Here is a 19,513-nt window from a genome sequence, read left to right as displayed (position 1 = left end):
TCAGTCTTCAGCGGCAGCGGCGCTCCGAATGGTGCAGCAGCGGAACAATGAAGGAGAGGAAAGGGGAGATATGGATGGGCCTGGACAGCTTCCGGCCCAGGGCGGTAAGGCGCGCTAAATGGAAATTGCTGGGGATCCCTGCCGCAATCACCTCGCCAAAGCCGCCCGCTGCACCCAAGCCGCCGGAAGCTAGCGGCACATCAGGTGCGTAATGGTAGTCCGTATTTCTCCACGCTTCGTATTTTCTCGATAAGATAGATCTCTACGTAGCTGTAGCTACCCACCGCCGACGCGCTTGTTGTGCCGCGGGCGTGTTCCCTTGTGTGGCGCCGCCCCGGGCTTTCCAGAAGCATGCCTCCCGCCGCCCTTGCGCTTAAGCGAGCAAGAGCAAAAGCCTCCGCCTCCATCCCGCCAGCCATCCCGCCGATCTGCCCCGCTCTCACCGCAGCTTCTTTTTCTTCTTGTCGTACTTGGAGTTGGGGTCGCAGATTGGGCACAACCACTCGCCCTTTGGCTCCTGCGTCAGCCCCACGCACTCCCAGTGGAACCACTGGATCTCGCACTTGGGGTTGTCGCACGCCACCATGTCCCCGAAGCTGACGCGTTCGCAGATGCAGTACTGCGTATCGTCCGCGTCTTCCTCCAGGTCCATCGGGTCGTCGTCTGCTGCGCCGTCGTGCCCCAGCGCAGACGCGTCCTCGTCTGAAACTTCTGCATCGCTGAGCATGCTTTCGTCATCCCCAGTTGTCGACGGTGACGCTCGGGAGCCACCCATGAGCCTGCGTGCTGACTTCTTCGACATGCCGGCCTTACCAATCTTCTTCCTGTTCGCCTTCCCCGGCAGCACTGTCTTTGTGTTCTTCTTCGTGCTCGGCCTGGGCCCCAGGCTGCCGGCCCGGCTGCCGCCAGGCGTCCCAGCCTTTGGGGTGCCGGGGCCTATCGACGACTGCCGCGCCAGAGAAGAGCTCGCCGATGGGAGCGAGCCCAGAGATGCGTTGAGACGGCGGCGTTTGCTGTCGCTGCCAACAGACATTTCCCGTTGTCTGTTGTTGGCCGACATAGCAGCTATCGCCGACGCGTTGGACATGTGTGTCTGATTAAGAATCGTCGAGCCCGAGCCACCCATTGCAGGAGAGCTCATGCTCCGATTCTGCCCAGCAGCACTTGCCAGGCGCGCGATAGCAGCATTGGCTATTTGCTGTGATCCTGCATGGGCATTGATCGAAAGCGGATTCAGAGGCGTGTTCGTTCCCGTGGCTGTGGAAGACGTTGGTGCAACCAGGTTCCCTGGAGATTCACGCAAGAGCGACGGTAGCTGGGGATCATGCGGTATAGATCCATCGTTGGTTAGATCGCGTATCTTGACATCAAGTCGTTTGACATGACGATCCAGCTTTTCCTGTGTCAGCAGCCCCTCGAGGTTGTCTTTCTCCAGACAAACTTACCAGCTGAGCCGCCTTCTCTGCCAGATGGACCTTTTCATCCTGGAGTGTTTGGGCTTTCTCGTAGTTCTGTAGTATCAACTTGTTGTAAGGCTCTTCCTTGGGATTCTTGACCAAGCTTCCATTGAGCTTCACGAATTTCTGCAAGCTGCCGTCGCGAGCCTCAATAACGTTATTGCATGCTTGAATTTGTTGCTCTTTTGCCTGCATTTCCTCGTATAGATGGGTTATTTCTGCTGGTAAGTTGGCCACTGCAATGGTCAGTTCGAATACCGCGTGTGGTATCGGAAACACGCACCATCATGGATGAAAAGCTCCAACACAGAGGCGGCATCTTCAGCCAAAGCCATGACTGAGGCTAGGGTGTATGAAGCACCGGGAGAAAACCCGGGCTAAAGTCACGTGTGTGCACGCTGCAACGACACAACTATCGGCAGGGAAAGTACTGCAATGCCTGTGGAGTTTGACAGGGCAGAGGTGGAACGTGATGATACGGACTCCCTTGTGGCAAAAACGCGTGTTTGGCGATCTGGTTCAAATGTGGAGTAAGATGGATGTGCACCCGGTAGATTGCGTTGGCTTGTCTGTCGATTTGCGCTTGAGGAGTAGAGTCAAAGGCCGTGGTTGCTGCACTGCGCGGCGGTGGATCGTCGTCGCAGGTGCAAGGCTGGCTGGGCCCGCACCTTAGGAAGGCAACGGGCGGGATCACGTGATGATGAATAAGCTGGGCTTGGCATTTCCTTGGGCTACCGGGGTCCGCCGCCAATCCTGTGGCGCTTCGAATCGATCCCCGGATTCCATCGACCACCGCTGTCGCATCTCTCGAGCCAACCCTCACACGCACTACCAGGACTTATCGTTGCCCACCGCTGTTTCGCTATCGGTGGTCCTCTACCAGCGAATTTTGTCCGGTTGTAGGGGCCATAGTTCACCGAACCAAAGGTCACGCTTTGCCAATATCATCTGCACAACCGCTTGAGAAAGCTTCCGGGAGCTTGAGGGCTTGGAGCGAAGCCACGATATACTGCACCGGCAAATTTTATCCCAAGTTCAGCTTGACCCTTTGTGAAAGAAGGGCGGTCGACCCCAGAGGCAGCAGAGGCCTCTTGCAGGCCCTCGAAGCCACCGATCCCCGCTCAGGCACCATGGCGTTCAACAACAACGAGATCGTCCAAGCTTGGGTGGCGCCAGATCCGTCGCCGCTCTCGACAAGCGTCGAGTACATCACGTACAAGCAACTGACCCCCGAAGAAAAAGAGCGGGTCCACCAGATGGAGGCCGAGCAGAACGGCATCGAGCGGCCGCAAGGCTATACCGTGTCCTTCCACTACAACCCGGAAGTAGAGCAGCACCACTTTGGCAGCAAACATCCAATGAAACCATGGCGGCTGCAACTAACCAAGCAGCTGGTGTTTGGATACGGTCTCCACTATGCCATGGACCTAAACGAATCGCTACCTGCTACCAAAGACGCAATCTCTCGCTTCCATGACAACGACTACCTCGATTTTCTGCAGTACATTAAATCGGATACCGAAACGCAGAAACGGCACGAGGAGGAGCTCAACCGCTACGACTTCACCGACGAGTTTAACGACTGCCCTATTTTCGATGGTATCTGGGATTACGTGACGCTTTACACCGGCGCCACGCTGGAAGCTGCACATGCCGTAAGCAGCAGGCAGAGCGACATTGCCATCAGCTGGTCTGGTGGTCTGCACCATGCGAAAAAACGCCAGGCGTCCGGTTTTTGCTACGTCAACGACATCGTGCTTGCCATCCAGCATCTGCTTGAAAAGCATGTCCGAGTATTATACATCGACATCGACGTACACCACGGTGACGGTGTCGAAGCCGCTTTCTTCAACACGGATCGCGTAATGACCCTGTCCTACCACAAGTATGGCGAGTTTTTCCCCGGCACTGGCGGCCCGGATGATTCGGGTCCTAAGGGCTACACCGAACCAGGGGCGTATTTCTCGCTGAATGTTCCTTTGGATGACGGTATCGACGATCGCGACTACGAGTGGCTCTTCAAGCGCATCACTGGGAGAACAATCGAAATTTTCAAGCCGGAAGCCATCGTGCTGCAATGCGGTGCCGACAGTCTGGGCGGAGATCGTCTGGGCAAGTTCAACCTCAACATCCGTGCGCATGGCAAATGCGTCGAGTATGTCAAATCCTTCCGTCTGCCTCTGTTGATCCTCGGTGGTGGCGGCTACACACCCCGCAACGTCGCCCGCGCATGGTGTCACGAGACGGCATTGAGCGTTGAAGCCGAACTCCACGACGACCTTCCGACTTTTATCCCCTATAGGCAAGCCTTCGAAGGCGTTCAGAATGGCAATGGCCTACTCTACCCCGAGCTGAATAGCAAGAGGCTTTCCCATCCAAAGGGCTACGAGCGCAAGGACCTCGAGAACACGGTGGCCCGCTGCGAGGAACAGTTACGTTGCATACAATCCCATCCGGTCGTCAATATGAAGCGTTACCCGAAGCTCAACGACGTCCTGCGCGCACGAAAGGAGATTGACCAGGAAATCAAAGAGGAGTTAGAGGATCGTGGATACCAAGATGAGGCCAAGAGGAGACGTATGGAGAGAAACACAGGCGCAAGGCGAGAGTACAGGTTCGTGATCCACAGATCTCCAATGTGGTGCATAGACTAACATTACGCGAAGATGATCTCGTTTGTCGGCACTTTCATGCTTTTGGTCTTGGCGAAAACAGCGGGTCAGTGTTAACATACCGTCTGTGAATGAAGTTCATGGGATTACTGAGTGTTCCACAAATTCCTCGGGCGGCATATTCACGGCTTGTACGCTTCCTACGCGTGAGCCAGCTTCTGAATTCGATGAAAACACGCAGTGGATCAGCAGCCCATTGCCCCTGATGTCGTTGTATGGTTTCTGGCAGGCTTTCGTCCCATCAAGGGCACCATGGAGAGCACTGGCTAATAATATCAAAATGCAATGAATTGGCGAATTCCTGCCTGCGAGCGAGCCACGACAGGCATCCACTCGCTATAAACGCGATCGGGGATTGCTGCCCCCACGTAGGGAATATTGAAAGGAAAAAGAAAACTACCGTCACTGGCGGAATGGAATATGCTCCAGAACAAGGAACGCGCAAACTAATCATCGGAACCCCTTCGTTTCACTGCCTCATTGTCCCGTTTCTTCTGCTGCATCAGCCATGAAAAACAAACATGAGTGGAAAATAGATAAGGAAAATGCCAAACGCAGCCAGAATTCGCCCAATGGCAGCACACGAACTCCGAGTACGAAAAACATGTGGCTGAGTGCTCTGTCTATCCATCCTCGAATCTTGCAATGCCCAGCCTGTCCAACCGACGACTGGAAGGTGTCTCGATTCTTCCAGTCCATTGAAAAGTCTATTACCCAGAACTGCCCATTATTGTGTTTGACTGCCTATCGAATGCTGGATTTCGGGAAGCAACGCGAAATCGTGCCAGATGATCAGGGTCCGGTCGCAGCAATCTGTTCGCGCAGACCACTAGGCTCGGGTTTCCTTTGTCTCTTGCTGAGCAAGGTTGCGTTGTCCAAGCTTAGCTCAAACGCGCCCTTATTCCGAACCTGGCGGCGTGCTGCGGCTGCAACTGCAGGAGAATGCTGCCCATAGCCCTTTTGCTGTCCAGCATTCGCGGCCTGCTGTCGGGCTTGAGCCGCTGCGCTTAGGGTAGTGTTCTTCATCTTTTGCTCCATCGCGCTGACGTCAGCAGCTTGGCTCTTGGGTAGTTTGGCCGGCGGATCCGCCTGGTGTGCAGCGTAGGGCGCACTCTGTCCATCTTCGTCGTCATCGTACATGTCCTCCTCGTCAAGCACGTTGAGGCTGGTCATCGCATTTCCGCCGCGGTAGCCCTGCTTGAAGTTCTTCCGTCGCTTGCCTTCTTCTTCTTGGCGGTGTACGGCGTAGCTCACGTCGAACACTTCACGGAGGTTGACAGCACCCGGCGAGCGGAAGTCCATGCGCCTGCCACCAGCACTGGGCACGTCATCCAAATAAGCGTAGTTAGGCTGTATGACTCCCTGGTCCGAAGGCTGCTTCTTGAGGAGAGGCGTTGCAAGTGGCGGTGCGTCGGCGGCCGCTTGCGTCTCCTCTTCCGACTCGCGAATCCATGGGTGGTTGAGGAATTGCTTGATGTCGTAACGTTTCTCAGGGTCCACGGTCAGCAGATGGGATACAAGGTCCTGCGCCGACTTGGAAATCTCATCCCACCAGGGCGACAGAAAAGTGTATTGGCCACGCGCGACTTTTTCTGTCAGAGTTTGGATGCTTTCATCGTAAAAGGGCGGGAACCCGCAGAGTAGGGTGTACAACACGCAGCCAAGAGCCCACATGTCAACACTCTTCGAGTAGCGTTCATCCTTCACGATCTCAGGGGCTGTGTAACCGACGGTACCGCATGGCGTCATAGTTTGGCTATCCCAAATGACCTTGGATAAGCCGAAATCGGCGATCTTGATTGTGCCGATACCACCAGCACCGACGCCCTTGATGAACTCACCCTCATCTACCTTATCCTCTTCATCGGTAGACTTGGGCTTGGGGTTCTTGGTCGGAATGAAGGGGGCGGGGTAGAAGAGGAGATTCTCAGGTTTGATGTCACTGGAGTTATGACGTCAGTTGTCGTGGGGCCAACATGGGAGCAAAGGGACCACAAAGCGACATACCGATGGACAACACCGGCCTCTTCATGCAAATATTCCAATGCTTTGGCAACTTGGATGATGACGTGCCGAGAAAGATTCTCACTGAAGTATGTGAGGCGAACGATCTGATGGAACAATTCGCCACCAGGGCACAGCTCGAGGATGATGTAATAGTACTGTCGGGACTCGGAGAAGTCGATGAGTTTTACGATGTTGGGGTGATCCAGTTGGCGCATGATCTGCACCTCCTTGAGGATGTTGGCTCTCTGCGGCCAGTAGTCAGCACCTGAGACGTAGTACGACATACATACAGAAAGGAAAGATGGAAATGGCAGTGGCGAAGACTTGTGTGGGAGGAATGCGCACCTCCACCGTCTTGGGAGCCTTCTTGAAATCCGGATGAAGGTGTTTGTCGCCCTAGGCATCCACCGCGTTGGCTACGTAATCGTGCAAGAGAGGGACGAAAAGCGCAGCTGGGCAGAAGCGGACGGTACGACGAAACACACGTGATGTGCAGAACAGGAGGGAACAGTCACTCGCAAGGATGCCACTTACCTGACTGGAGTTCATCTCGAATTTCCTGACAACCTTGATGGCGCACTCGGGGTATTGCCCTTGGCTGTCCTTTGCACGGTACACGTTGCTGAATGCACCGTCGCCCATCTTCTCGACCAGGATCCAGCGCTCCAGGCCCGGGTATTGGGGCAGCTTGCCCTTCTGCTCGCGCTCCTCGGCCACAATGCGCTCGAGGACTTCCGGGTCGATCTCCTTCTTGGCCTTGGCGGCGGCTTGTGCCTTGTGGTGGTCGGCAGCTGCGCGGGCGGCGGCATCTCCTGCACGAGCGGCCTGGTTTTGGTTGTTGACGGCGGCGGCGGAGAAATCTGCTGCGGGGACGTTTGCATGCAGCGGCTTGTGGTCCATCACGTTGGGGTCGGTGACTGCATGGTGTTCCGGCGGCGGAGGCGATGTGTAGTTGTTGTAACGCTGGTGCTGGGCGTGGACGGGGGACACGTTGGTGGTCGGCTCAGCATGGGGCGAGTGCGCGGCGCGTGCCTGCTTGCCATGGCGGAGGAAGTTCTTGAAATTCTGTATGGTGGCCATGGTTCAGTATGGTGAGCTCGCCGCAGGACGCGACGTCAATGAGCGGTCGAGGCGGCGGAGAATGTAGCGGAGTGGGCAGCGGAGGGGCGGTTGGGCGGCGTTGAGAAGCGGTGCAGCGGCAGAGCGTATGGGCGGGGAGGCGGACGCTGAGAGCGAATTGCGGGTGCAGCTGGGGGGTAGGTGACAAAGGCGCGAGGGACGAGCTCAAGCTGGGCGGTGGCTATGACGTGCACCGGGAAGGTGCGATTAGGCGCACGAGATGACATCGACAGGGCCGGAGGACAGGCTCGCGGCTGCATTTTGGGCTGTTCAGGCCCAGGCCGGCCAATCGCCCGCGCCTCCAGCGTCAAAGCCTACGCTCACCTCGCGCTGTTCGCCGCTTGGCTCCGTCGCGCGCTGCTGTGCGGGCGGCCCGTAGGATGGGATCGGGACAGGGCATCGGGCAGGAAATCGCACTCACCTCGATCATCGGCATCGTTTCACGTCTCGGCTCGGTGGAATGAGGGCTGCAGACTTGGCCGCTCGAAGGCCAGCGGCTATGACGACGCGCGGGTTTGGGGGTCGCTGACACGGCTGGCGCGGGCGGCAGGGTTGTCGAGCAGGGCTGGCAGAACGGGAGAGAAGACTGCGCGCAGTGAGGCTCCCGGGGGCTGAGAGTATTTGGGTCTACGCCCGGCACAGAGCGGCAATGCAGAGGTCGCAGTCGACGCAGCAGGCGGCCAGGGTCGCGTCCATGGCACGGCCACTAGCAGCGCGCAGCAGGCTGGCCGCGACGCCACGCGTGGGTTAGGAGCGCCGGCCTGACCGCGGCTGGCCGGAGGGCGCTGCCTTCACGCTGCCGCACGCCTGGCAGCGCTCGCTTTCGCGCAGCGCCAGGCCAGCTGACTGTCGTGCCGTGGACGCGACGATGCGCCTCCACAGATCACCGTGGCGGGCTCTGCAGGGTCTGAAGCCCGGTCCGCCCTCGCCGATGACGTAGCGCTACGAAATCGTGCGTCGCCGCGCTCCTTGCTGCGCGCGCATTGCGCCTGCGGTTCCTCCAGACGCGCTGCTGCGACACCCGCTGACGATGGCTCATCTGAAATGTCCCGCCTGGCGGACGCATGCGGAGCGGACACCCACACCACCAAAGCCGTCACGAGCGATGACGCCGAAGGTGGCTGGAGAACACGCTCGGACCGACTTTGCACGCTGCGCGGAACCTGAAATTGGTGCGGACGCGGGACCATCTTCGGCTGCAGCGCCCGAGGCCTGCAGCCTTTCATCATTCTCAGCGTCGCTGCACGCGAGCTTGACGTGCAGTTGGCTGTGACGCACGCCGACCTTTTCTGTCGCAGAGAGGAAGTAATAAGAGCCCGTCTCATCGGCCCACTCAACGCAGATCCCCAGCAGCTGGTAACCAGGCAGCCGGGCGCCACTATTGCCGCTGCAACGCACATGGCCGTTGAAACAGATGAGATCATCCATCCCCGGTGCGGCCCGAGAGCCTGATTGGCCGGAGCTGCGCGCAGAGGGTGTGTGTCGTCAAACTCGCTGCTTTCTCAGGTACACGACATGCGACCTCTGGGATCAACCAAGCTCACTCGCTCCGCACGTCGCCTTGATGCGAGATCCAGGCCAGTTCCTCTGCACGCACGCGGTTGGACGATGCGTCTTCTGAAAGATGCTGGTATGACGCAGTCGAAAACATTACTTGGAGCCAGGGGATTTCCAACTTGATATACCAACATGGGTCGCCACGTACGCCTTTCCAATTATCGAGCCGTTCACCTTTGCTTGGCAGCCCAGCGCAGGAATCCCAGCCCAGATTGGTATGGTGAACAAGCCATCAAGCGGTTGGGATAGCATGTTGCCATGTGCTTGCCGCGTGTCCAAATTTAAGTCGCCAAGAATTCCACCCGGCTATGCACAGGCAATGTAGGCTGCCATTGTCCTCGTTTGCTTCTTGGGCCAGCGAACAACGTTTTGTGCATATCCATCCATGCTGCCACTAGAAGCTGGATGATTTTCTCTTTTGAACGGACACGGAGATGGGCGAAGAAAGGCCGAGCCCCTTTAGGTCAAGACCTGGTATCCCGGTCCATCGAGTCAGCTTGGCCGTGGTACGGATTGTGGATCCTCCACGGGGACCTCAGGCGCTTGCCTGGGATTTCTCCACACGAAAGAGCAAGTCCTGCCAAAACATCAGTGCTGTGCTAGTAAGAGGCAGTTGAACGTTGCCCTGAGGAACTGAGAAGCTAAGGCTTTCCGCTTCAACTCCCATCTTTCATCTGCCCTAGCCACCATCCCTTTTTAGCCGTCGTCGGACGGATCTACGGCCAGCTGAAACTGTGCATTAAAATACGCCCTATCTAGGAGCTTCCGGGCGCTCCATGGCCAAAGTGAATCGCCTCGCCTATTCGCCGGCCAACGCCGTTACGGCCCGCATTCCAGTCACCACATACAGTAGCAGCACCGACAATACGCTCACGGACCGTTACCCGCCACGCAGATAGCCATGCATAAGCAATCTGACACAACACCACTCACCACGCTCTGCATGCTGACTGCAAACTAGCCCCCTACGTCTGCTGCGCAGTGGATTGCCTATCGTTTCCCTCGTAGCCCACAGGTTCTTAACGCATTGTGGCTTGGGAATGATGCTATTCCAAGCCCTCTTACATCAGCTAGTATCAGACATGGTTCCAAGCGTATGGTTGCGTACGCACATGGTCGTTTAAGGTGTAGCCGAAAGTTGCGGGCACACATGCTCCCAGACGTTCTGGAAATTTTGCGGATGTATGGACGCATGTACATACAAGTACTTTCGCCTAAAAAAATAAAATAAAAAAAGAACAATGGAGGAAGCAAGCCGATTTCAATATTTTCCTTGGTGAGCTAAGTCCAAGATGCGAGGCACAATTCTCCTTCCAACCCCATTGCGGAGTTGCGGACAACCATACACTTGATTTTGTGGGATTCCACACGATTTAAACCCTACTAATCAGTATGAAAGCAAGAAGATTGGGGGCGTTAGTTGAATTAGATGGTTCTTTAGAAGCACAAGTTGGCCTCTAGAGAGCTACTCGGTGCGTTGGAAAAGCTTTCGATAATAGCGTATCGATATCTATCCTTGAACAGAACCGGTGAATTGGTTTCAGTGCATATCTTCCGGCCAGGCTCGGATGGGAGCTCGGGGCTCAGTGGCACCGGTGCCTAGGGAATGTGGCCCCTATGTTTGTCTTGGACACCGCAGGTGAGAATTCGGCATCTTACTAACAACGACGGAGGATTTTTGCGCCTGATAGATCTAATTCATCAAGCCAGAGACGGCTCACATCGATCGATTTCGTCTGTCGTGTTCAGCGGTCGATGATAGAAGTATGGGTTTACCGGACTCAGTCTAGCTTCGCCGGATAATTTGTAAGCTAGTCCGACGTGGGCATTGGGCATCGCTGCGAATCTCATGGCGCTATATATCTCATCTAACGCCAACGGGACGTATCGATAGCTTGCTAGGAATCGAATCGTTCAATAAAGATTGCCATTGACCACCTGAAGAACCAGACCAGCTTTGAGGCCCTTTCGAGAAGCATGGTAACCAAGGACAATGTCACCTGGACTATCCCCAGTGCATCCAAATTTGCACAAGCAATTCTTACAAGGCAAACACCGACCCGAACAAGCTCTGATCCGCGTCACGACTGTTTCATACAACTAACACGATCACCAACAGCACAGATTACCTTCCGCAGGTAGTGGCGAGCCTGGTTTCCTGCAGCGATGGCACTGGAACCGTTGTCGCTGCCGGGTCTTCGTCCAAATAGCGCAACCGCATAGGGATAACCGTCATTGTTCACATCAATATCTGGACGAGTGGCGAACGATGTTCTGAGTTGTGGGAAGGAGACAGCACATTGACCCGATACCGAATGGACTGGCTGGTACTGAGGGGTGCTTCCAATGCCCTTTCCGAAAGGCCAGAAAGGCCGGCCAACGGGATCACTGTGTTGACCCAGGGAGCGGGTGCTTGGTGATCCAGGTAAGTCGGCCCTGTCTCTTTCACTCGTGGATTCTTTACCACTTCCTAGTTTCCCCAGTCTGTGGAGGTCGAATCATCCTACACTTGGCCATGCGACCGTGCGGAGCGGCCTTCCGCGCTCTGGCTGTTGATTAAACCTGGCACATGCAAGCTCAGCTAACGGACAGAAAGCTCGAGCTTGCGTCGGCTGCGGGCGCCACGGTAATTGCAACATCTTCGACAGACAAGACGCTGGAAGCTGCCAAGATGCCGGGTGCCGGGTGCTACGCACGCCATCAATTACCGGACAAAGTACTGCGCATCACCAACGCGTGCGATCGAAGCTGGGGGTGCTGGGGCGATCGAGGAGGCGCTGTGAAACAGGCGGACGAACGGGCTGGTGCCGGCGATGGAGTTTCCAAACAAGCGGACTTTTTTCTCCTTGGGGAAAAGATGACTAAGTGGCACGACACGAGCTCTGCTGACAGCCAGGGGCATTGTTGGGGCCATGAGCAAAGCGACGAACGAGCGGTTGGTGGCATTTGTAGAAGAACAGCAGTTTGACCAGGCAGTTGCCAGATTGGAAAAACAAAGCGAAATTGGAAAGATGGTCGTTCAAGTGTAGGTCGGGCGAGGGTCAGGAGAGGGCGGATGAGAAAGGGGATAGATGACGCGGATAAATTCGAGGGCGCGGTGTGCGAGTCATCGATATAATGCATGCCAGAGTTGCTGTGAGGAGACAGGTGGTGCGATGGATGGACGGGAGAGCTGCAGTGAGAGATCGGCGGGCCGCGAACGGCAAGCCACAACTGCCGCTGGGCTGACCTCGGCAGCGCTCCTTCCTGCAGTGCGACACCCTCACTTCATTCTCGCCGCACTCCCTTCGCTGCACTGCCTCCGCTCGGCCTCCCGCCCGTCGCCGAGAAAAAGAAGAAGGAGAAGACGAAGACGAACCGAACCGAACCGAGCCGAACCCACGATGGGGCCCCGCCATGCGCTAATCGGCCGAGCGTCGTGGGGATGTCTCCATCCATCCTCAACTGGCACATGGCCCGCCAACAGCCCCACCCGGCTCCCGCGTTCCGCATCTGGGGCACAAGGAACAGCCACTCATTGGAGCCCGTCCCCGTCATGCCCCTCACCCACCCACCGGCTTCGCCCACCGCCTTGACCGGCGCTTTTCCTTTATAATCCGCCGGCGTTAAGCTCTTCGGCTCGGCGTCTTAATTCCATCCCCAGGCCTTCATTCCACCCTTCGTCTGTTTCATGGCTATGTTTAGCTGCCCGCTGCATGCTCCGCCCAAAAGACTGCAGTCCTTCCCTCTCACTGGTCCCGAGAAGTCGACACTGCCTACAATTAACAGAAAGCAAGAAGCCGCCGCCACATTGTCGCTACCATGGGCGCTGTGCTTCCAGAACAGAGCGACGTGGTGGAACTGGCTGCCGAAGAGGGCCACGACGCAGATATCCCCTCCAATCTAGGCATCTACACCGACTCTGAGAGACACACCACCAACAAAGATGCCGACTTGGAAAAGCAGAGCGAGCCTTCCGCCACCACTTCCATCAACGAGCCCGACGACGATCAGCAGCCCGTTCCAGATCCAAACATTGTCGACTGGGATGGCCCTGATGATCCGGAAAACCCCATGAACTGGTCCAAGTCGAAAAAGTGGGGCGCAATCGCCATCGTGTCTCTCATCACCTTTCTGATCCCGCTGGCCTCATCCATGTTCGCTCCCGGCGTCCCTGAGCTCATGGCCGAGTTCGGCTCGACCAGCGAAATTTTATCTGGCTTCGTTGTGTCAGTCTACGTCCTTGGTTTCGCCGTGGGTCCCTTGATCATTGCACCTCTGTCCGAGATGTATGGAAGGCTGCCGCTGTATCATACATGCAATGTTCTATTTATTATTTTCAACGTAGCATGCGCACGCTCAACCAGTCTCGGCATGCTCATCGCTTTTCGTTTCCTGGCCGGCTGTGTTGGTGCGAGTCCCCTCACCCTCGGCGGAGGCACAATTGCCGACTTGATCCCGCGGGAGCAGAGGGGCACTGCAATGGCAATCTGGGTCGCCGGGCCTTGCATTGGCCCTGTGGTCGGGCCCCTGTCTGGCGGCTTTCTCTCACAAGCTGCCGGATGGCGCTGGACCTTCTATGTCGTTAGCATTGCTGCCGGCGTCATCACTGTTTGTGGCTTCATTTTCATGTCAGAGACATACGCCATCGCCATCCTCAACCGGAAGGTGCGCCGCCTCAAAAAGCTGACCGGCAACTCGTCACTGCGCAGCAAGCTCGATGTCGGCCTCTCGCCCCGCGATCTCTTCTTCTTCAGCATCGTGCGACCCACCAAGATGCTCTTCCGGTCTCCCATTGTCTTTCTCCTCTCCCTCTATGTTGCCATTGCCTACGCCTACCTCTATATTCTTTTCACCACATTCACCCTTGTCTATAAAGAGCAGTACGGCTTCAACACTGGCACTGCTGGTCTGACTTACCTCGGTATTGGAATCGGCAGCGTGATCGGCCAATGGGTATACACCGTCTGGGGTAACCGGAGTGTCCGCAGAGCCCTCGCAAAGGGTAACTTCACCCCCGAAAAGCGTCTTCCACTCATGTTTCCGGGAGCGGCAGCCATGCCGATAGGCCTGTTCTGGTACGGATGGACCGTTGAGAAGCACACCCATTGGATAGTACCTATCATCGGAACTGGTTTTGTTGGATTCGGCTTGATGCTGATCTTTGTGAGTCATCACCCATCTCTCAGGCCCGCCACAAGCTTCATACCGACTCGAGCTTTGGAGGGAGGAGGAAACGCGCTGACGAAATCTCTAGATGGCACCGAACACATACCTTGTAGACGTCTATACCATGCACGCTGCGTCTGCAATGGCCGCAAACACTGTCTTGAGGTCGACTTTTGGCGCTTTTATTCCCCTAGCCGGACAGTCTATGTACGAGGCACTCGGATTGGGCTGGGGTAACTCTCTACTTGGTTTCGTTGCCGTTGCATTAATACCTATCCCAGTTTTATTCGTTAGGTATGGAGAAGCGCTGAGGAGAAAATACCCGGTGAAGTTGTGAGAGCCAGAACTCCAAAGATGAGCTGGAGCTTAGCATCACCCAACAAGCACGACGGATAGCTACTGCATCTTTCTTTCCATCGAGGGGGTAGAATTGGATGGTTGGCGCAAATGCGATTCCCGGGCGCTTGAAAAGAATGCCAACCGTGCCGAAAAGTGCATAGACGGCGTTATTGGTCTCCGGACTTAAAAGAAGGTGATGTCGCCGGACTAAAGGGAGAACTTGCACTGATAGACTATATTTTCCATGTTCAAGTTGGAGTTGCTTGCTTCTTTTCCTAACTGTCTAGCTCAAATATTCGCGGTCGGCCGTAACGATGGTTTGGCGGTTGGAATAGAGTGCTTACATCCATTAACAGCGCCACTTTACCATTGCAGCATCACCACATCCTGACTCTTGCAAACAGCTGCCCTGGTATTGGTGTCCGATGCGTTTTTGTAGGTCGTGACTCGATCTTGGAACATGACCCTTGTCTGTCGAGCCAACTTGGACACCCGCTGTGGTTCTTATGGCATGCACACATGCCAAAGAATGCTTGGCAGTCAGCTTGCGATTGAACGAACCCTTACTCAAGCATTGTCAAGGATCAGGGTGGTGACGAGACCAAAAGTGATGCTCTTAAATTTTTGCGGCTTCTCAACTTTCCTTGCTAAGATCAAAGCTTTGCCGCTACACTGGCTCCAAATGTCATAGCATCGCGGCTAGCCCATTGCTTGAGAATTTTGCGCATAATCTTCCCACTTTGAAGCTTCGGTACCTCGTCAATGAATGATATACCACCAATCAGTCGCTTGTGCTTGGCCACTTTGCCTTTCATCCAATCCTGAATCTGCTTCTCCGTCGTCTTGTCCTTCTTGTTACCCTTCAAGGTAACATACGCGCGTGGCCACTCCTCGCCACGTCTTTCACTCCGGTTAGAATAAGTATAATAACTTAGGCGAGCGAGTAAAACTTACAGGGTAATACCCACGACAGCAGCATCAGCGATATCTTTGTGCTCGAGTAAAACAGCCTCGAGTTCTGCGGGAGCCACTTGTAGTCCATTCACCTTGATGAGCTCCTATTGGATGATGTCGCAATCAGCACCACGGCCCGCGAAGAGTGTCATGCTGCATGGGTGGTTACCTTTTTCCTGTCAACAATCCAAAACCAGCCACCTCTCTCCATGGCGATGTCACCAGTCCTCAGCCAGCCATCAGAGCTCAGGGTCTCTTTGCTGGCTTGGTCATTTCTCCAGTATCCAAGGCAAACCTGTGGTCCACGAATATACATTTCTCCAGGCTTTCCGGGCAAGACTTCGTTTCCGTCATCGTCCCGGAGGATGCACTCAGTGTTGGGGCACAACTGGCCAACAGAGCCGGTGCTGGTTCGCACCGAGTTAGAGTTGTTCAGTAGAGGTGCTCAGGGTACATTGCTCACTTGTCTTTGAGCTCTTCGGCTCCACCGGGCATAACAATGGCCGCACAAGTCAACTCTGTCATGCCATAGCCCTGCTTCAGGGAGACTCTGAAGCGTCTGACGATGTCGTCGGCCAATTCCTTGGAAAGTGGTGCTGCGCCACATGTGATCTCTTCGAGACAGCTGAGATCGTACCTCGCTGTCTCCGGACGTTTGCTCATCATGACCAGAATAGGCGGCGCTACCTGTAAGGAATTGATTTTGTACGTCTCAATGACCCGGAGGAAATGGTCGTAAGCAAACTGCTTCATGATGTATATGGTTGCCTGCAGCTTGAGGGCCAAGATATTCGCGTAGAGCTGGCCATAGGCATGGTATAGAGGCAGGAAACCTGCCCATCTTTCCGGTGTTCGTTTCTTGAATGCATAGCGCATGTATATGGCCTGCTCGGCATTCGCGATGAGACTGTAGTGGGATATGCAGACTCCCTTGGGCAAACCTGTAGTACCGGACGAGTAATTCACGGTAGCCACGGTGTTCTTGGGCTCGGCTCCAGTCATGCGCTTCCACTGATACAGTTCTGCCTCGTCAGATGAGCCAATCATTTCTCTCCAGTCACGCACGGCATGGAGGGGATCGTGCTCCACGTCCGAAAACAGAAATATCCTGTTGGTTGCGAGGCCGGCTTTTTGGCCAGCCGACACGGCGGTTGAGGCAAGAGAAGGATGCGCCAAAAGAACTTGTGCGCCGGTGTCTCTCAATTGGTGCAGCAGCTCTATGTGGCGGGTCAGCCTCCTTTCGACTCGCCGTCGACGATGGAACGTGAGATACCAGGTTCGGTATAGGCGGGGTTTGCTCCGCTGAATATTCTTCCGGAGCCAACAATGGCCATGTAAGCAGCAGGGACAAAGATATGATTGGGAGTGTAGATCAGAACCACCTGACCACGGGCGCAGCCAATTTTGTCAAGACCGACGGCCAGTCTCTTGATCCACTGGAGCATCTGGTTCGGCGACAGGGAGTGGTGGGGATTGGTGGCATCAATCCACAGCGGCTTGTCAGATACATGTTGACCAGGGGGGAAGAGGTAAGTCAACAGGTCTGTTTCTGGGATGCGGAGGGGCGCAAAGGGCGAGGTGACAGGCATGATGGGCGACAGAGGTAGGCAAACGCAGGTGCAGAGGTGAGAGCAGGATATAGGTACGTTGAGAAGTATCCGAGGGTCGACCGCTTACCAGGCGGGGTTGCGGGGGAGCAGTGAGCGGCCCGGCATTGCCGGTCGGATCGCTGACATAGCATCTACGTGCAGTTTTGAATAGCGGATCCGTGGAGCAGCGACTCGCACGCGTGGCCGTTTCTCCCGCAGACGAAGGGAGGACGTTGGTGTATCTACTGCGCGCGTGCCGATGTTTGACGGGCCGGTGGCTGCTGCAGCGCGGCCCGGACTACCAGAGACACGCGTCATCTAGCCGAGATGGGTAGGAGGGTGCCTGAGGCAGAATGCAGATAGCGCGCTCCCGCAAGGTCGGCGGGCACCAGGCCGGCGGCACATGCGGCGCTCTGTGGATCTACACCAGGGCGCTGCCACCTTCTCTCTGCGGCTAGCCACCTGCCCTCTCGGCAAAAGCTTGACACGCACCTTCCATCTTGCTACTAGCAGCAGCCATGTCCATCACCAACATCGAAACCACTACAAAATCCCGCCTCTGCCCGCCGTCGCCAGCACGTCCTCACCCGCCGCCATGTTTCTCACCGGCCTGCTCTGCCTGGCGGCTCAAGCACAGGCCTTGCGCACATCGCTGCCTATCCGCGAATTGCGCAAACAGGTCAGCTGCTCAGCGCCCGCTTCGCCCCACCCATCCGCTTACCGCCCGCCAGATCCGCTCTCTGCCTGACGCTGTCCAGCTCGAGCGCCGTGATGCGTCGGCTCTGTATCCCGCCTACAACATTTCCGTCCCAATTGACCACTTCCACAACGAGTCGTTGTACGAGCCACACACCAACGGCACCTTCCCGCTCCGTTACTGGTTCGACGCCACGTACTACCAACCCGGCGGACCAGTCATTGTGCTTGCAAGCGGCGAAACGAGCGGTGAGGACCGTTTTCCCTATCTGCAAAAGGGCATTGTCGCCCAACTAGCCAACGCCACGGGTGGGCTCGGCGTCATCCTGGAGCACCGTTACTACGGTGAAAGCTGGCCCGTGTCGGATCTGACGACCGAAAGCCTGCGCTTCTTAACCACCGACCAGGCTTTAAAGGATACGCAGTACTTTGCAGAGCACGTCGTGTTCGAAGGCTTGGAGGACTATGACCTGAGCCCTTCCAGCACCCCCTGGATCGCCTACGGCGGCTCTTACGCTGGCGCTTTCGTGGCCTTCCTCCGCAAGCTCTATCCCCAGACCTTCTGGGGTGCCATTTCTTCATCGGGCGTCACTGAGGCCATCTATGACTACTGGCAGTACTATGAAGCCCAGAGGCTGTACGGGCCTCCTGACTGCATCAGCACCCTGCAGAAGCTGACGCACGTTGTTGACAACATCCTGATCGGCCAAGCCGACGCCGGGTACAAGACGCAGCTCAAGGAAGCCTTTGGCCTCGGCAATCTTACCTATGATGATGATTTCGCCAATGTCTTGAGCTACGGCATTGCTGGGTGGCAGAGCCTCAACTGGGACCCCGCCGCGTCGGATCCTTCGGTATTTGAGTACTGCAGCAACCTTACCTCGGACTCGCTACTGTACCCCGACACGGCTGCGCTGCGGCCGGAAGTCGAGGAGTTGATCCGCGTCGGCGGCTACGCCAATGAAGTGTCGAGCCTCAGTAGCAGAATGCTCAACTACATCGGCTACGTCAATCTGACCGAGGTTTCGCAGTGTCGGCAAACGCAAGATGAGTGCTTTACGAACCACAACGCCACTTTCTATGCTCAGGATGACATTTCGCAAACATGGCGCGCTTGGCCGTACCAGTACTGCACGCAGTAAGTGGCTGATGACTCGGCGTGCTTTCCGGTGCTGACAGTAGCGACCACAGGTGGGGTTATCTCCAAACAGGTTAGTCTGCTGATTTTCCGGGCCAGTGATTTATGCTCACACAGGGTCTTTGGCGCATGCAGGGAGCGGAGTGCCAAGCACACAACTACCTCTGATCTCGCGTTTGATTGACATTGACTACAACATGATGATCTGCCGAGACGCGTTCAACATCACGACGGCGGCCGACGTCGAGGCGATCAACAAGTACGGCGGATACGGTATCAGCTACCCACGGCTCGCCATCGTCGACGGAGAGGCGGACCCTTGGCGAGCGGCAACTCCGCACGCGTTTGCCGCGCCGAACCGGACGTCGACAGTCAGTGAGCCGTTCATCCTCATCGCGGGCAAAGCGGTGCACCACTGGGACGAGAACGGACTTTTCCCAAACGAGACGACAGCGGACTTGCCGCCGGCGCCGGTGGCCGAGGCGCAGGCCAGCGAGGCACGTTTCGTGAAGGCATGGGTTGCCGAGTTTGGGCAGCGGGTTCAAGGCATGTTCCAAGCGGGCCCCGTGGCTGGCGCGAGCTGACGGCGTCCAATCTAGGGCAGCAGACGAGGCAGGCGAGGCTGCAGTAACGGGGGGGATGGGACAGGACGTCATGTATTATTTTGCCACGTGGGATAGCATTCTGAAAGCGTTGGCGATCTCTGGCCGGCCAATTGCACGCGAGACCCTGCTGCTTATTTGGATTAAAGTTCAGACGGCGTGAGGTGTGGCGATGGGCGCAGACAGGAGGGATGGTGGGGCGATCAGACACGAGTCGTGCGAGTGGGCTGATTGT

The 19,513-nt window shown here is 56.3% G+C and overlaps 6 protein-coding genes across 6 annotated transcripts; 3 read left to right on the top strand and 3 right to left on the bottom strand.

Moving 5' to 3' along the window:
• Window positions 1-439: 439 nt before the first annotated feature.
• LTHEOB_11222 (Zinc finger PHD-type protein) lies at window positions 440-1,792 on the bottom strand (the record flags this gene model as incomplete). Its single annotated transcript, XM_035507955.1, has 3 exons — window positions 440-1,393; window positions 1,446-1,693; window positions 1,741-1,792. 3 exons carry the CDS (start codon window positions 1,790-1,792, stop codon window positions 440-442), a joined length of 1,254 nt encoding a protein of 417 aa, XP_035366603.1.
• Window positions 1,793-2,587: 795 nt separating this feature from the next.
• LTHEOB_11221 (Histone deacetylase) lies at window positions 2,588-4,111 on the top strand (the record flags this gene model as incomplete). Its single annotated transcript, XM_035507954.1, has 1 exon — window positions 2,588-4,111. One exon carries the CDS (start codon window positions 2,588-2,590, stop codon window positions 4,109-4,111), a length of 1,524 nt encoding a protein of 507 aa, XP_035366602.1.
• An 810-nt stretch (window positions 4,112-4,921) lies between these two features.
• Window positions 4,922-7,216, bottom strand: LTHEOB_11220 (Calcium calmodulin-dependent protein kinase; the record flags this gene model as incomplete). The annotated part of the gene is made up of 3 exons (XM_035507953.1): window positions 4,922-6,071; window positions 6,137-6,381; window positions 6,671-7,216. The coding sequence occupies 3 exons, from the start codon at window positions 7,214-7,216 to the stop codon at window positions 4,922-4,924; spliced, it is 1,941 nt and encodes a 646-aa protein (XP_035366601.1).
• Window positions 7,217-12,613: 5,397 nt separating this feature from the next.
• LTHEOB_11219 (MFS multidrug transporter) lies at window positions 12,614-14,036 on the top strand (the record flags this gene model as incomplete). Its single annotated transcript, XM_035507951.1, has 3 exons — window positions 12,614-13,080; window positions 13,159-13,957; window positions 14,010-14,036. The coding sequence occupies 3 exons, from the start codon at window positions 12,614-12,616 to the stop codon at window positions 14,034-14,036; spliced, it is 1,293 nt and encodes a 430-aa protein (XP_035366600.1).
• Window positions 14,037-14,952: 916 nt separating this feature from the next.
• On the bottom strand, window positions 14,953-16,842 carry LTHEOB_11218 (4-coumarate-ligase; the record flags this gene model as incomplete). Its single annotated transcript, XM_035507950.1, has 5 exons — window positions 14,953-15,199; window positions 15,254-15,357; window positions 15,423-15,660; window positions 15,717-16,470; window positions 16,527-16,842. 5 exons carry the CDS (start codon window positions 16,840-16,842, stop codon window positions 14,953-14,955), a joined length of 1,659 nt encoding a protein of 552 aa, XP_035366599.1.
• A 595-nt stretch (window positions 16,843-17,437) lies between these two features.
• Window positions 17,438-19,260, top strand: LTHEOB_11217 (Serine carboxypeptidase s28 protein; the record flags this gene model as incomplete). The annotated part of the gene is made up of 4 exons (XM_035507949.1): window positions 17,438-17,521; window positions 17,574-18,676; window positions 18,730-18,749; window positions 18,812-19,260. 4 exons carry the CDS (start codon window positions 17,438-17,440, stop codon window positions 19,258-19,260), a joined length of 1,656 nt encoding a protein of 551 aa, XP_035366598.1.
• Between the last annotated feature and the right edge of the window lie 253 nt (window positions 19,261-19,513).

This window comes from Lasiodiplodia theobromae (assembly GCF_012971845.1).
Source record: "Lasiodiplodia theobromae strain AM2As chromosome Unknown scaffold_46, whole genome shotgun sequence".
Taxonomy (NCBI): domain Eukaryota; kingdom Fungi; phylum Ascomycota; class Dothideomycetes; order Botryosphaeriales; family Botryosphaeriaceae; genus Lasiodiplodia; species Lasiodiplodia theobromae.
This window is presented reverse-complemented; position numbering and strand designations above follow the sequence as displayed.